This window comes from Anolis carolinensis, unplaced genomic scaffold (assembly GCF_035594765.1).
Source record: "Anolis carolinensis isolate JA03-04 unplaced genomic scaffold, rAnoCar3.1.pri scaffold_15, whole genome shotgun sequence".
Taxonomy (NCBI): domain Eukaryota; kingdom Metazoa; phylum Chordata; class Lepidosauria; order Squamata; family Dactyloidae; genus Anolis; species Anolis carolinensis.
This window is the reverse complement of record NW_026943826.1, coordinates 1,962,819-1,978,853: the sequence shown is the minus strand read 5'-3', so window position 1 is coordinate 1,978,853 and position 16,035 is coordinate 1,962,819. Positions and strand designations below refer to the sequence as shown.

Here is a 16,035-nt window from a genome sequence, read left to right as displayed (position 1 = left end):
CACTCAATATTATTCCCAACAACAACAACACTCAATATTATTCCCACTGCAACGAAGTCCATCAAAACCATGCACTTTTCAATTTTGCAATTCAAGACCTACTGTATTGCAATGCTTTTAATGTTAGTTTATTTATTTGTTATTTATTTTTTATTAGCGGCATTTATATCCCGCCCTTCTTATAATAATAATAATAATAATAACAACACTCAATATTATTCCCACTGCAACGAAGTCCATCAAAACCGTGCACTTTTCAATTTTGCAATTCAAGACCTATTGTATTGCAATGCTTTTAATGTCAGTTTATTTATTTGTTATTTATTTTTTATTAGCGGCATTTATATCCCGCCCTTATAATAACAACAACAACAACAACAACACTCAATATTATTCCCACTGCAACAACAACAACAACACTCAATATTATTCCCACTGCAACGAAGTCCATCAAAACCGTGCACTTTTCAATTTTGCAATTCAAGACCTATTGTATTGCAATGGTTTAATGCTAGTTTATTTATTTGTTATTTATTTATTAATTAGCGGCATTTATATCCCGCCCTTCTTATAATAATGATAAGAAGAACCTGCTTTGATTGAAGTCAAAAATTAGAAACTCCTCAAAACACAGCAGACAAAGAATAAGTACAAGAAAACCGCACTACAAACTAGAGCTGACAGCTGGCACAACAAAACACTGCATGGAAAGTTCCTTGACAAAATTGAAGGAAAAGCTGATAAGGAGAAGACCTGGCTCTGGCTCACGAATGGGACCCTGAAGAAAGAAGGAGACAGAAGGCCTGATCCTTGCAGCCCAGGAGCAAGTTTTCAGGACAAAGGCAATTCAGGCCAAGATCGAAAAATCAGCTGATGATCCAAAATGCAGACTGTGCAAGGAAACCACGAAATCATGGATCATCTCCTCAGCTGCTGTAAGAAAATCGCACAGACAGACTACAAACAGAGGCACAACTCTGTGGTCCAAATGATCCATTGGAACTTATGCCTCAAGTACCACCTCCCAGCAGCACATTATATTTTTATACATATAGACTAGCTGTGCCCGGCCACGCGTTGCTGTGGCAAAGTCTGGTGGTATGGGAAATAAAGTATTGAGGAATTGGTGGTAGTTAAGGTAAAGGGTAAAGCTTTTCCCCTGACATTAAGTCCATTATAAATGGGTTATATAGCTGTGTGGAAGGGCCTTGAGTCTACACTGCCATATAATCCAGTTAAAATCAGATAATCTGTATTTTATAGGCAGTGTGGAAGAGGCCTAAGTGAGGCCTAACTCTGCCTGTCCCCTGGGCTGAGTGGGTTGCTAGGAGACCAAGTGGGCGGAGCTTAGCCTTCTAACTGGCAGCACTTGGATAAAAACAATTGTTCCTCTCCCTCTAATTAGGACTTTATTTTTCTTTTCTTTTTGTTGTATGAACGTAGAGGCATGGATGAGGGGTTGTGCTGCCAAGTTTAGTGTTTCTGGGATGTGCAGTTCTATATATATAAAAGGGTAATGAAATTTCGGCCTAGGACAAAACAACAAAACTACAGCTAAGCTCTGCCCACTTGGTCTCCTAGCAACCCACTCAGCCCAGAGAACAGGCAGAGTTAGGCCTCACTTAGGCCTCTTCCACACTGCCTATAAAATACAGATGATCAGATTTTAACTGGATTACAGTATATGGCAGTGTCCACACAGCTATATTACCCATGTATGATCTTATATTATCTTTTTTGAACTGGATTATCTGGACCCCACACTGCCATATAATCCACTTCAGTGTGCATTTTATACAGCTGTGTAGACGGGGCCTCATATAAACCAGTTCTAAGCAAATAATATCACATTATAAATATAATATGTAATAATATAATCTCTAAAATCAGGACAGTAAATAAAGAACAACACTCTGAAAGCATAAGCCACAGCAACGTGTGGCTGGGCAAAGCTAGTTTATATATATAGATGTATACATATGGTTGTATCTCTCCAAAAATATGTGTTATTTTGGGTCGATATTAGTAAGCAAACCAACACTAAATCTATATATATATATATAAGAGTGATGGCATCAGGGCAGCGGACAAAACAACAAATCTACAGGCCCCCCAACCTCGAAATTTGACAACACAACCCATCATTCACGGCTCTAGGTTGATACAACAAAAAGAAAAGAAAAATAAAGTCCTAATTACAGGGAGAGGAACAATAGTTTTTATCCAATTGCTGGCAGTTTGAAGGCTAAGCTCCGCCCACTTGGTCTCCTAGCAACCTACTCAGCCCAGGGGACAGGCACAGTTAGGCCTCACTTAGGCCTCTTCCACAGATTATCAGATTTTAACTGGATTATATGGCGGTTTAGACTCAAGGCCCTTCCACATCTATATCACACATTTAAAATCTTCCAATGCTGTTGCCCGCTTTTGGTCCAAAACTATTTAGTTGCTTGTGATTTCTTTTTTTTTTCTTTTTTTTCCCCATTATTTGAAATGTATTTGTTGTACAATGCTTTTGACACGAAATAAATAAATAAATTTAAAATCTTATATTATCTGCTTTGAACTGGATTATCTTGACTCCACATTGCCATATAATCCACTTCAGTGTGCATACTAAACATAAAGACAGTCATACAACAGACATACAATACCACCACTACCTCAACAATTTCTCACCAACACCATCAGACAACGACACAGCAACGCGTGGCCGGCCACAACTAGTATTATTATTATTGTTGCTTTTATTACTATAATTCAGCTTTCCTATAAAGGAGACTCAAGTGTTCGGGAACATTACTTAAGGTTGCATACGTGTATGTTTCCCTCAAAAAATAAGTGTTATTTTGGGTTGAAATTAGGAATTCGGAAAGAGAATAGAGGGGCGTTTTGGAGAAGCGGGGAATTAAATATTTGACGTCTCTGAGGAGCGAGTGCCAAACTTTGGGTATTATCCGCAGGAAAGCCTCCAGGGATGAATCTGTCTCTCCGCCTTGTCGTCGCCCGAGTTCAAAAGGAATCCGCAGAGAAAGCGGACGGGAGATTAAGGCTTCGGATGGCCTGACAGGCCTTTCCGTATTTGGACGTCAAAAGTTGTATTTGAAAGGAAACCTCAACTCTCTCCGCTTGGGATATTGGATCGTCAATTCGATAGAATTGCTGTACATGATAACAGCAGCAAAAATGATCTCTGCTCTGAGATACAATACTAATAGTATAATATACTGGTAGTGTGTTATATATATTGTGGTATAATAATATAGTGCTATATAATAATATAATAACTTAAAGTATATAGAAAATAAGGTTAATGTAAGTGGACAGAGGTGACATTACTAATAATATTGCAGTACAATAGTACAGTACAATCTTCTATATATATAAATGAGTGATGGCATCACGGCGACCAACAAAACAACAAAACTACAGGCCCCCCAACCTCGAAATTTGACAACACAACCCATCATCCATGCCTCCAGGTTGATACAACAAAAAGAAAAGAAAAATAAAGTCCTAATTAGAGGGAAAGGAATAATTGTTTTTATCCAATTGCTGCCAGTTAGAGGACTAATCTCTGCCCACTTGGTCTCCTAGCAAGCCACTCAGCCCAGGGGACAGGCCGAGTTAGGCCTCACTTAGGCCTCTTCCACAGATTATCAGATTTTAACTGGATTATATGGCAGTGTAGACTCAAGGCCCTTCCAAACAGCTATATAACCCATTTATAATGGACTTAATGCCAGGGGAAAACCTTTACGTTTTACCTTAACTACCACGAATTCCTCAATACTTTATTTCCCATACCACCAGACTTCGCCACAGCAACACGTGGCTGGGTACAGCTAGTATCTATACATATAAAAGGGTAATGAAATTTCGGCCTAGGACTAAACAACAAAACTACACATCCCAGAAACACTAAACTTGGCAGCACAACCCCTCATCCATGCCTCTACGTTCATACAACAAAAAGAAAAGAAAAATAAAAGTCCTAATTAGAGGGAGAGGAAGAATTGTTTTTATCCAATTACTGCCAGTTAGAAGGCTATGCTCTGTCAGGGGAAAACCTTTACCCTTGACCTTAACTACCACCAATTCCTCAATACTTTATTTCCCAGACCACCAGACTTCGCCATAGCAACGCGTGGCCGGGCACAGCTAGTAGTAATATATAATACTAATATTGTGCTATGCTAATAATATAATATACTAGCTGTGCCCGGCCACGCGTTGTCACGCGTTCTAGCCCAACCCTCTTCTGCCTTTGACAGATGGCCTCCCAGCCTCAATGTTAATAATAATAATAATAATAATAATAATAATAATAATAATAGGAAACCGACAAAACCATGGATCACATCTTCAGCTGCTGTAAGAAAATCGCACAGACAGACTACAAACAGAGGCACAACTACATGGCCCAAAGGATTCATTGGAACTTATGCCTCAGGTACCACCTCCCAGCAGCAAAGAACTGGTGGGATCACAAACCTGCAAAAGTATTGGAAAATGAGCACGCAAAGATACTGTGGGACTTCCGAATCCAGACTGACAAAGTTCTGGAACACAACACACCAGACATCACAGTTGTGGAAAAGAAAAAGGTTGGGATCATTGATGTCGCCATCCCAGGTGACAGTCGCATTGACGAAAAACAACAGGAAAAACTCAGCCGCTCTCAGGACCTCAAGATGGAACTGCAAAGACTCTGGCAGAAACCAGAGCAGGTGGTCCCGGTGGTGATGGGCACACTGGGTGCCATGCCAAAAGATCTCAGCCGGCATTCGGAAACAATAGACATTGACAAAATTACGATCTGCCAACTGCAAAAGGCCACCCTGCTGGGATCTGCACGCATCATCCGAAAATACATCACACAGTCCTAGACACTTGGAAAGTGCTCGACTTGTGAGTTTGTGATATGAAATCCAGCATGTCTATCTTGTTTGCTGTGTCATAATAAAATAATAATAACAAAAAACCAGTACAAGAAAACCGCACTACAAACTAGAGCTGACAGCTGGCACAACAGAACATTGCATGGAAAGTTCCTTGACAAAATTGAAGGAAAAGCTGAGAAGGAGAAGACCTGGCTCTGGCTCACGAATGGGACCCTGAAGAAGGAGACAGAAGGCCTGATCCTTGCAGCCCAGGAGCAAGACATCAGGACAAAGGCAATTCAGGCCAAGACACTTGGGAAGTGTTCGACTTGGGATTTTGTGATACAAAATTCAGCGTATCTATCTTGTTTGCTGTGTCATAATAAAATAATAATAATAATAATAATAATAATAATAATAATAATAATAATAATAATAATAATAGGGTTGGAAGAGACCCTTGTCGAAGGAAGGAAGGCCCTCCTGAGATCCAGATACGCTACACCCTCCGCGTTCCCTGCATTCGGCGTTTCCTCCCGAATATTTCCGAACCTCGCGAAGGGCTAGGCCGGCTCTATGATCATTTCAGAGACGGAGAAATGCATGCGAGAGATTGGCATTTTAAAGAGGGAGAAGGAGGCAAATCTCCCACCGGCGGGAAGAAAGCGGGAGAGGAAGAGTGGCAGCTTAATAAGCTTTTAAACCCAAAACAGGGAATTAGGAGAGCGGCTCAGCGGAAAGAGGCCGCTTTCTCTGCGGGGAGAGGTGCCGCTTGGCCCGCTTCTCCCCAAAGTTTCTGTTCTAATCGCGGCTTGAAAGGCCCGGACGCAGAGCGGAGAAGAATGGAGGGCTGGGGGGGAAATCCCCGCTTTGGGAGAAGGAGAAGGAGGAGAAGAGAGGGGCTGTCAAGATGCCGCCGTCCACGGATAAGCCCTCAACGTGGCATCAGCGGCGCTTAGCGTCAGGGGGGGTGCGGGGAAGCCCTCGGGACCCCAGTCGGTTCAAAGGAGGCTCCGAAGCAGCACACCACCAGCGCCGTGGGGGGTGACGAGGGGAAGACAAAGCGGGTTGAAGAAACGAGAGACACGGGGAACCAATGCGGGGCCCGGGGTGAGCTGCGAATCATTTCTGAGCCTTACTAGGTCCCAAGATGAATGGGAGTCAAGAGTGTGATGCGGCCGCTAAAAAGGCCAAGGCGATTCTAGGCTACGTCAAGAGTATATAATAATAATAATAATACTAATAATAATAATAATGAAACTTTATATATACCCCGCCACCATCTCCCCGTGGGGACTCGGGGCGGCTTACATGGGGCAGAGGCCCAAACAACATAAGGACAAAATATAAGCAACATAATACAATCATAATATAAAACAGATAAAACAGTAATGCAATATATCAATTAAAACAACAATAGAGGATAAAAAATTACATTAAAAACACATAAAAGGTAAGACCATATATATAGAAATCTATATGGCGCTGGCTAGTAACCATCTGCCATAAATCACTGCTGACCAAGAGGTCATGAGTTCGAAGCCCAGGTCGGGTTAAGCCTCCGACCATTAATAGCCCCGGCTTGCTGTTGACCTATGCAGCCCTGAAAGACAGTTGCATCTGTCAATTAGGGAAATTTAGGGACGCTTTATGCGGGGAGGCTAATTTACAACACCATAAAACGGCCAGCAAAACACGAAGAAAGGAATGAGGAAGTACAGCCACTACTGGACGGTGAAGCAACAGCTCCCCCTGTGGCCGGAATCATGAAGCTGGAAAAATGTTAAAAATGCCTCTGAGTCTGTCTAATGTATGTTGTTTGTCTGTTGGCACTGAATGTTTGCCATATATGTGTTCGTTGTAATCCGCCCTGAGTCCCCTTCGGGGTGAGAAAGAAGGGCAGAATATACATACTGTAAATAAATACTGTAAATAAATAAGCATCTCGAGCTCTGGGGATGACCTGGGAAGGAATCCCACCAGAGCATTACAGCACAACAACACACCTGGGGAGTCTCTCTGGACCGTGCTCTGACTTGCAAAAAGCACTGATTGACTATCAAGCAAAAGGTGGGTGCTAGAAATAATCTATATATATAAAAGAGTGATGGCATCAGGGCAGCGGACAAAACAACAAAACTACAGGCCCCCAACCTCGAAATTTGACAACACAACCCATCATTCGCGGCTCTAGGTTGATACAACAAAAAGAAAAGAAAAATAAAGTCCTCATTACCGGGAGAGGAATAATAGTTTTTATCCAATTGCTGCCAGTTTGAAGACTAAGCTCCGCCCACTTGGTCTCCTAGCAACCTACTCAGCCACAGTTAGGCCTCACTTTGGCATCTTCCACAGATTATCAGATTTTAACTGGATTATATGGCAGTGTAGACTCAAGGCCCTTCCACACAGCTATATAACTCATTTATAATCTTATATTATCTGCTTTGAACTGGATTCTCTTGAGTCCACACTGCCATATAATCCACTTCAGTGTGCATACTGAAAATAAAGGCAACCATACAACAGACATTCAATACCACCACTACCTCAACAATTTCTCACCAACACCACCAGACAACGCCACAGCAACACGTGGCAGGGCACAGCTAGTATCATACAAAAGCTGACTGGCACAACCTGGGGATCACAACCAAGCGAGAGTCCAAAAGTGGCAGGCTAAAACCCAGAATCAGTGGCTGGGACCAGATGAGAAACTCTATCCTGGGCACACAGAAGACAGGGTGACTGGGAAAGTGCTGAATAGACTACACTCTGGAAGCACGAGATGCAGAGCCAAGCTTAAGAAATGGGGCTGCAAAGTGGAGTCCACAATATGCAAGAAGAACACATACCTGGAGTACACATGGTTTTAAATTTTTATTATGTTTAAGCTGTTGTTTTATTATGGGTGTTGTACGGTGTATGTTGGTACTGAATGTTTACCATGTGTAAACCGCACTGAGTCCCTATGGGAGATAGAGTGGTATATAAATTAAGTTTTGTTGTTGTTGTTGTTGTTGTTGGAGAAGAGCAAACCACAGACCACTGACTACAATGCAACCTGAGCCCTGCCACATGCACAACGGAGGACCTCACGGCAACACCAGCTTCTGCTCAAAGGAAATTTAACACAATGCCAAGTTTTAAACTTTGGTTGTGTTTTTTAAAGTACATTATAACTGTATTCTCAATTTGCTTCTGACACAATGAATAAAGAAAGTATGGCCAGCCTAGTTGTTGTGTGTTTTCTCGGCTGTCTGGCCATGTTCCAGAAGCATTCTCTCCTGACGTTTCGCCCACATCTATGGCAGGCATCCTCTGAGGTTGTGAGGTATAGTGCCAGGCTGTAGAGTGGGTCATGGGGGGCTCTACGTGCCAATATATAATATATTGTCTATATATATAAATGAGTGATGGCATCACAGCGACCCACAAAACAACAAAACTACAGGTCCCCCAACCTCGAAATTTGACAACACAACCCATCATTCACGCCTCTAGGTTGATACAACAAAAAGAAAAGAAAAGTCCTAATTAGAGGGAAAGGAATAATTGGTTTTATCCAATTGCTGCCAGTTAGAGGACTAATCTCTCCCCACTTGGTCTCCTAGCAACCCAATAAAAAATAATAAAAAACACTAAAAATTAATACAATAAAATATACCTCTGGAGATGCCTGCCATAGATGTGGGCGAAACATCAGGAGAGAATGCTTCTGGGACATGGCCACACAGCTCGGAATACATACAACAACCCTGTGATCCCGGCCGTCAAAGCCTTCGACAACACATATTTTAAGCTTCCTTAAAAGACCCTTTTCGTGTCAAATTAAACCCTCTGTGTCTTTGTCCTCTGGGATCGCGTCTGAAACGTCAGTGAGGTCAAGCAAGCCCATGACGAGGAGAGATGACACGCAACTGGCTTTGAAAAGGCAGCCCGAACCAACGGCGAGGCCTCGGGAGGCCGGCAAAGGGGATCCCGCCTGACGTGGGCGTCCCATGACGCCGGCATTGGGAGGCGACGGGGCGGAAAGCGCTCACCATGGCCAGTCGGGCGCCAGGGAAATCGTCATAGCCGTCGTCACCACCGCCGCTGCCCTCTTACCTCGTTGGTGGGGCACCAGACCTTCTTGTAGACTTCGGCCACGGGGAGGTCGAGGCTGATGATCTTGTTGTTTACCAGGAGCTGGAACAAGGGGACAAAGGCGGGGAGAGTGAGTGAGTGCCGTGCGAGCAGCGAGGCAAAGCCGCTCAAAACAAGAGCTCAAGGCGTACTCGCTTGTTTGGGAGAGAAGGGCCAAAAGGGCAAGCCTCTCGTAACATGTCAAGGGAAAAGGGACACTGCAATGGCTTGCAGGCACTGGAAAATTACAACGGAATGGCTATATTGTATTATTATTATTATTGTATGACACAGTAAACAAGATAAATATGCTGGATTTCGTATCATAGAATCATAGAATAGTAGAGTTGGAAGAGACCACATGGGCCATCCAGTCCAACCCCCTGCTAAGAAGCAGGAAATCGCATTCAAAGCACCCCCGACAGATGGCCATCCAGCCTCTGCTTAAAAGCCTCCAAGGAAGGAGCCTCCACCACGGCCCCGGGGAGAGAGTTCCACTGTCGAACAGCTCTCAAAATCACAAAATCACAAAAGTATCACAAAATCACAAGTCGAACACTTCCCAAGTGTCTAGGACTGTGTGGTGTATTATTATTATTATTATTATTATTATTATTATTATTATTATTATTATTATTATTATTATTATGACACAGCAAACAAGATAGATATGCTGGATTTCGTATCACAAAATCACAAGTCGAACACTTCCCAAGTGTCTAGGACTGTGTGATGTATTATTATTATTATTATTATTATTATTATTATTATTATTATTATTATTATTGTATGACACAGCAAACAAGATAGACATGCTGGATTTCGTATCACAAAAGTGTCTAGGACTGTGTGATGCATCATCATTATTATTATTATTATTATTATTATTATTATTATTATTATGACACAGCAAACAAGATAGATATGTTGGAGTTCATATCACAAAATCACAAGTCGAACACTTCCCAAGTGTCTAGGACTGTGTGATTTATTATCATTATTATTATTATTATTATTATGACACAGCAAACAAGATAGATATGCTGGATTTCGTGTCACAAAATCACAAGTCAAACACTTCCCAAGTGTCTAGGACTATGTGATTTATTATTATTATTATTATTATTATGACACAGCAAACAAGATAGATATGTTGGAGTTCATATCACAAAATCACAAGTCGAACACTTCCCAAGTGTCTAGGACTGTGTGATTTATTATCATTATTATTATTATTATTATTATTATTATTATTATTATTATTATGACACAGCAAACAAGATAGACATGCTGGATTTCGTGTCACAAAATCACAAGTCGAACACTTCCCAAGTGTTTAGGACTGTGTGATATATTATTATTATTATTATTATTATTATTATTATTATTATTATTATTATTATTATTATTATTATGACACAGCAAACAAGATAGATATGCTGGATTTCGTGTCACAAAATCACAAGTCGAACACTTCCCAAGTGTCTAGGACTGTGTGATATATTATTATTATTATTATTATTATTATTATTATTATTATTATTATTATTATTATTATTATTATGACACAGCAAACAAGATAGATATGCTGGATTTCGTATCACGAAATCACAAGTCAAGTGTCTAGGACTGTGTGATGTATTATTATTATTATTATTATTATTATTAATATTATTTTATGACACAGCAAACAAGATAGATATGCTGGATTTCGTATCACAAAATCACAAGTCGAACACTTCCCAAGTGTCTAGGACTGTGTGATGTATTTTCGGATGATGCAGATCCCAGCAGGGTGGCCTTTTGCAGCTGGCAGATCGTGATTTTGTCAATGTCTATTGTTTCCGAATGCCGGCTGAGATCTTTTGGCACGGCACCCAGTGTGCCCATCACCACCGGGACCACCTGCACTGGTTTCTGCCAGAGTCTTTGCAGTTCAGTCTTGAGGTCCTGATAGCGGCTGAGTTTTTCCTGTTGTTTTTCCTCAATGCGACTGTCACCTGGGATGGCAACATCAATGATCCAAACCTTTTTCTTTTCCACAACTGTGATGTCTGGTGTGTTGTGTTCCAGAACTTTGTCAGTCTGGATTCGGAAGTCCCACAGTATCTTTGCGTGTTCATTTTCCATGACCTTTGCTGGTTTGTGATCCCACCAGTTCTTTGCTGCTGGGAGGTGGGACTTGAGGCATAAGTTCCAATGAATCATTTGGGCCACATAGTTGTGCCTCTGTTTGTAGTCTGTCTGTGCGATTTTCTTACAGCAGCTGAGGATATGATCCATGGTTTCGTCGGTTTCCTTGCAGAGTCTGCATTTTGGGTCATCATCTGATTTTTCGATCTTGGCCTGAATTGCCTTTGTCCTGATGTCTTGTCAGAGCCAGGTCTTCTCCTTATCAGCTTTTCCTTCAATTTTGTCATGCAATGTTTTGTTGTGCCAGCTCTCGGCTCTAGTTTGTAGTGCGGTTTTCTTGTACTGGTTTTTTCTCTGCTGTTCGACTTGTGATTTTGTGATATGAAATCCAGCATATCTGTCTTGTTTGCCGTGTCATACAATAAAATAATAATAATACCGATGATGATAATACTGACCTCCATGCCGCTGTCGTCCTCCAGCAGGGCCACCAGGTCGCAGTCCTGGCAGATCTTGTTCTTGATGTCTCGCATGAGGGGCCCGATCCCGGGCTCGTTGCTGCTGTAGGGGTTCCCGGGCATGCGGCCCTGGAGAAAGTCCTCCTGCTGCGGGTCCTTCTCCAGCGTCACAAAGAACTCCGTCACCTCGTTCTCCTCCTGAAAGGCAACGGAAAGGGATCAAGAGCCCCAAGGGTCATTTAGTCTGACCCCCTTCTTTCGACCGTATAGACACCGTACGATCCCTCCCGACAAGATGGCCACCCAATCTCCGCTTCAAAATAACGAAAGGAGACTCCCAAGAAGTTCCACTAAAGAAGGTCATCTAGACCAACTTTTTACTATCAATCAGATACCATTCGATCCTTCCAGACAGATATCCATCCAGCTTCTGAAAACCTCCATAGGATGAGACTCCAATGCATTCCCTGACAATCTATATGATTGCAACAGAGCCAGCAGAAGTCATATAGTCTGAGCTCTTTCTATCATTCAGACACCATTCGATCCTTCCCGACAGGTGTCCATCCAGCTTCTGAAAACCTCCATAGGATGAGACTCCAATGCATTCCCCGGCAATCTATATGATTGCAACAGAGTCAGCAGAAGTCATATAGTCTGAGCTCTTTCTATCATTCAGACACCATTCGATCCTTCCCGACAGGTGTCCATCCAGCTTCTGAAAACCTCCATAGGATGAGACTCCAATGCATTCCCCGGCAATCTATATGATTGCAACAGAGCCAGCAGAAGTCATATAGTCTGAGCTCTTTCTATCATTCAGACACCATTCGATCCTTCCCGACAGGTGTCCATCCAGCTTCTGAAAACCTCCATAGGAGATTCCAATGCATTCTCTGGCAGTCTGTATTCCAATGCGATTACAACAGAGCCTGCAAAAGTCATATAGTCTGAGCCCTTTCTATCATTCAGACACCATCCGATCCCTCCCAACAGATGGCCATCCAGCCTCTGAAAACCTCCATAGGAGATTCCAATGCATTCTCTGGCAGTCTGTATTCCAATGCGATTACAACAGAGCCTGCAAAAGTCATATAGTCTGATCCCTTTCTATCATTCAGACACCATTCGATCCCTCCCGACAGATGTCCATCCAGGATATGAAAACCTCCACAGGAGATTCCAATGCATTCTCTGGCAGTCTGTATTCCAATGCGATTACAACAGAGCCTGCAAAAGTCATATAGTCTGATCCCTTTCTATCATTCAGACACCATTCGATCCCTCCCGACAGATGTCCATCCAGCCTATGAAAACCTCCATAGTAGGAGATTCCAATGCATTCTCTGGCAGTCTGTATTCCAATGCGATTACAACAGAGCCTGCAAAAGTCATATAGTCTGATCCCTTTCTATCATTCAGACACCATTCGATCCCTCCCGACAGATGTCCATCCAGCCTATGAAAACCTCCATAGGAGATTCCAATGCATTCTCTGGCAGTCTGTATTCCAATGCGATTACAACAGAGCCTGCAAAAGTCATATAGTCTGAGCCCTTTCTATCATTCAGACACCATTCGATCCTTCCAGACAGATGTCCATCCAGCCTCTGAAAACCTCCATAGGAGATTCCAATGCATTCTCTGGCAGTCTGTATTCCAATGCGATTGCAACAGAGCCTGCAAAAGTCATATAGTCTGATCCCTTTCTATCATTCAGACACCATTCGATCCCTCCCGACAGATGTCCATCCAGCCTATGAAAACCTCCATAGGAGATTCCAATGCATTCTCTGGCAGTCTGTATTCCAATGCGATTACAACAGAGCCTGCAAAAGTCATATAGTCTGATCCCTTTCTATCATTCAGACACCATTCGATCCCTCCCGACAGATGTCCATCCAGCCTATGAAAACCTCCATAGGAGATTCCAATGCATTCTCTGGCAGTCTGTATTCCAATGCGATTGCAACAGAGCCTGCAAAAGTCATATAGTCTGATCCCTTTCTATCATTCAGACACCATTCGATCCCTCCCGACAGATGTCCATCCAGCCTATGAAAACCTCCATAGGAGATTCCAATGCATTCTCTGGCAGTCTGTATTCCAATGCGATTACAACAGAGCCTGCAAAAGTCATATAGTCTGATCCCTTTCTATCATTCAGACACCATTCGATCCCTCCCGACAGATGTCCATCCAGCCTATGAAAACCTCCATAGTAGGAGATTCCAATGCATTCTCTGGCAGTCTGTATTCCAATGCGATTACAACAGAGCCTGCAAAAGTCATATAGTCTGAGCCCTTTCTATCATTCAGACACCATTCGATCCCTCCCGACAGATGTCCATCCAGCCTATGAAAACCTCCATAGGAGATTCCAATGCATTCTCTGGCAGTCTGTATTCCAATGCGATTACAACAGAGCCTGCAAAAGTCATATAGTCTGAGCCCTTTCTATCATTCAGACACCATTCGATCCCTCCCGACAGATGTCCATCCAGCCTCTGAAAACCTCCATAGAAGGAGATTCTAATGCATTCCCTGGCAATCTATATTCCAATGTGATTGCAACGGAGCCTGCAAAAGTCATATAGTCTGATCCCTTTCTATCATTCAGACACCATCCGACCCCTTCCAACAGATGTCCATCCAGCCTCTGAAAACCTCCATAGGAGATTCCAATGCATTCTCTGGCAGTCTGTATTCCAATGCGATTACAACAGAGCCTGCAAAAGTCATATAGTCTGAGCCCTTTCTATCATTCAGACACCATTCGATCCTTCCAGACAGATGTCCATCCAGCCTCTGAAAACCTCCATAGGAGATTCCAATGCATTCTCTGGCAGTCTGTATTCCAATGCGATTGCAACAGAGCCTGCAAAAGTCATATAGTCTGATCCCTTTCTATCATTCAGACACCATCCGACCCCTTCCAACAGATGGCCATCCAGCCTATGAAAACCTCCATAGTAGGAGATTCCAATGCATTCTCTGGCAGTCTGTATTCCAATGCGATTACAACAGAGCCTGCAAAAGTCATATAGTCTGATCCCTTTCTATCATTCAGACACCATTCGACCCCTTCCAACAGATGGCCATCCAGCCTATGAAAACCTCCATAGTAGGAGATTCCAATGCATTCTCTGGCAGTCTGTATTCCAATGCGATTACAACAGAGCCTGCAAAAGTCATATAGTCTGAGCCCTTTCTATCATTCAGACACCATTCGATCCCTCCCGACAGATATCCATCCAGCTTCTGAAAACCTCCATAGGATGAGACTCCAATGCATTCCCCGGCAATCTATATGATTGCAACAGAGCCCGCAGAAGTCATATAGTCTGACCCCTTTCTATCATTCAGACACCATTCGATCCTTCCAGACAGATGTCCATCCAGCCTCTGAAAACCTCCATAGGAGATTCCAATGCATTCTCTGGCAGTCTGTATTCCAATGCGATTACAACAGAGCCTGCAAAAGTCATATAGTCTGAGCCCTTTCTATCATTCAGACACCATCCGACCCCTTCCAACAGATGTCCATCCAGCCTCTGAAAACCTCCATAGTAGGAGATTCCAATGCATTCTCTGGCAGTCTGTATTCCAATGCGATTGCAACAGAGCCTGCAAAAGTCATATAGTCTGATCCCTTTCTATCATTCAGACACCATTCGATCCCTCTCGACAGATGTCCATCCAGTCTGTTTGAAAACCTCTATAGGATGAGACCCGAATGCATTCTCTGGCAGTCCGTACTGTAACGGAGCCTGCAAAAGTCATACAGTCTGATCCCTTTCTATCATTCAGACACCATTCGATCCCTCCCAACAGATGTCCATCCAGTCTGTTTGAAAACCTCTATAGGATGAGACCCGAATGCATTCTCTGGCAGTCCGTACTGTAACGGAGCCTGCAAAAGTCATACAGTCTGATCCCTTTCTATCATTCAGACACCATTCGATCCCTCCCAACAGATGTCCATCCAGTCTGTTTGAAAACCTCTATAGGATGAGACCTGAATGCATTCTCTGGCAGTCCGTACTGTAACGGAGCCTGCAAAAGTCATACAGTCTGATCCCTTTCTATCATTCAGACACCATGCGACCCCTTCCAACAGATGTCCATCCAGCCTCTGAAAACCTCCATAGTAGGAGATTCCAATGCATTCTCTGGCAGTCTGTATTCCAATGCGATTGCAACAGAGCCTGCAAAAGTCATATAGTCTGAGCCCTTTCTATCATTCAGACACCATTCGATCCCTCTCGACAGATGTCCATCCAGTCTGTTTGAAAACCTCTATAGGATGAGACCCGAATGCATTCTCTGGCAGTCCGTACTGTAACGGAGCCTGCAAAAGTCATACAGTCTGATCCCTTTCTATCATTCAGACACCATTCGATCCCTCCCAACAGATGTCCATCCAGTCTGTTTGA

At 42.9% G+C, this 16,035-nt stretch overlaps 1 protein-coding gene across 5 annotated transcripts in view; it reads right to left on the bottom strand.

The window, feature by feature from the left end:
* Window positions 1-16,035, bottom strand: part of ubr4 (ubiquitin protein ligase E3 component n-recognin 4) — a 258,399-nt gene that overhangs the window by 34,379 nt on the left and 207,985 nt on the right. For all 5 annotated transcript variants that reach the window (XM_062965592.1, XM_062965588.1, XM_062965591.1 and 2 more), the window contains 2 exons: window positions 11,600-11,797; window positions 8,991-9,071 (listed from right to left, as the gene is read on the bottom strand). In XM_062965592.1, coding sequence (XP_062821662.1) covers window positions 8,991-9,071; window positions 11,600-11,797 — 279 coding nt within the window. The remainder of the gene's footprint in view (window positions 1-8,990; window positions 9,072-11,599; window positions 11,798-16,035) is intronic.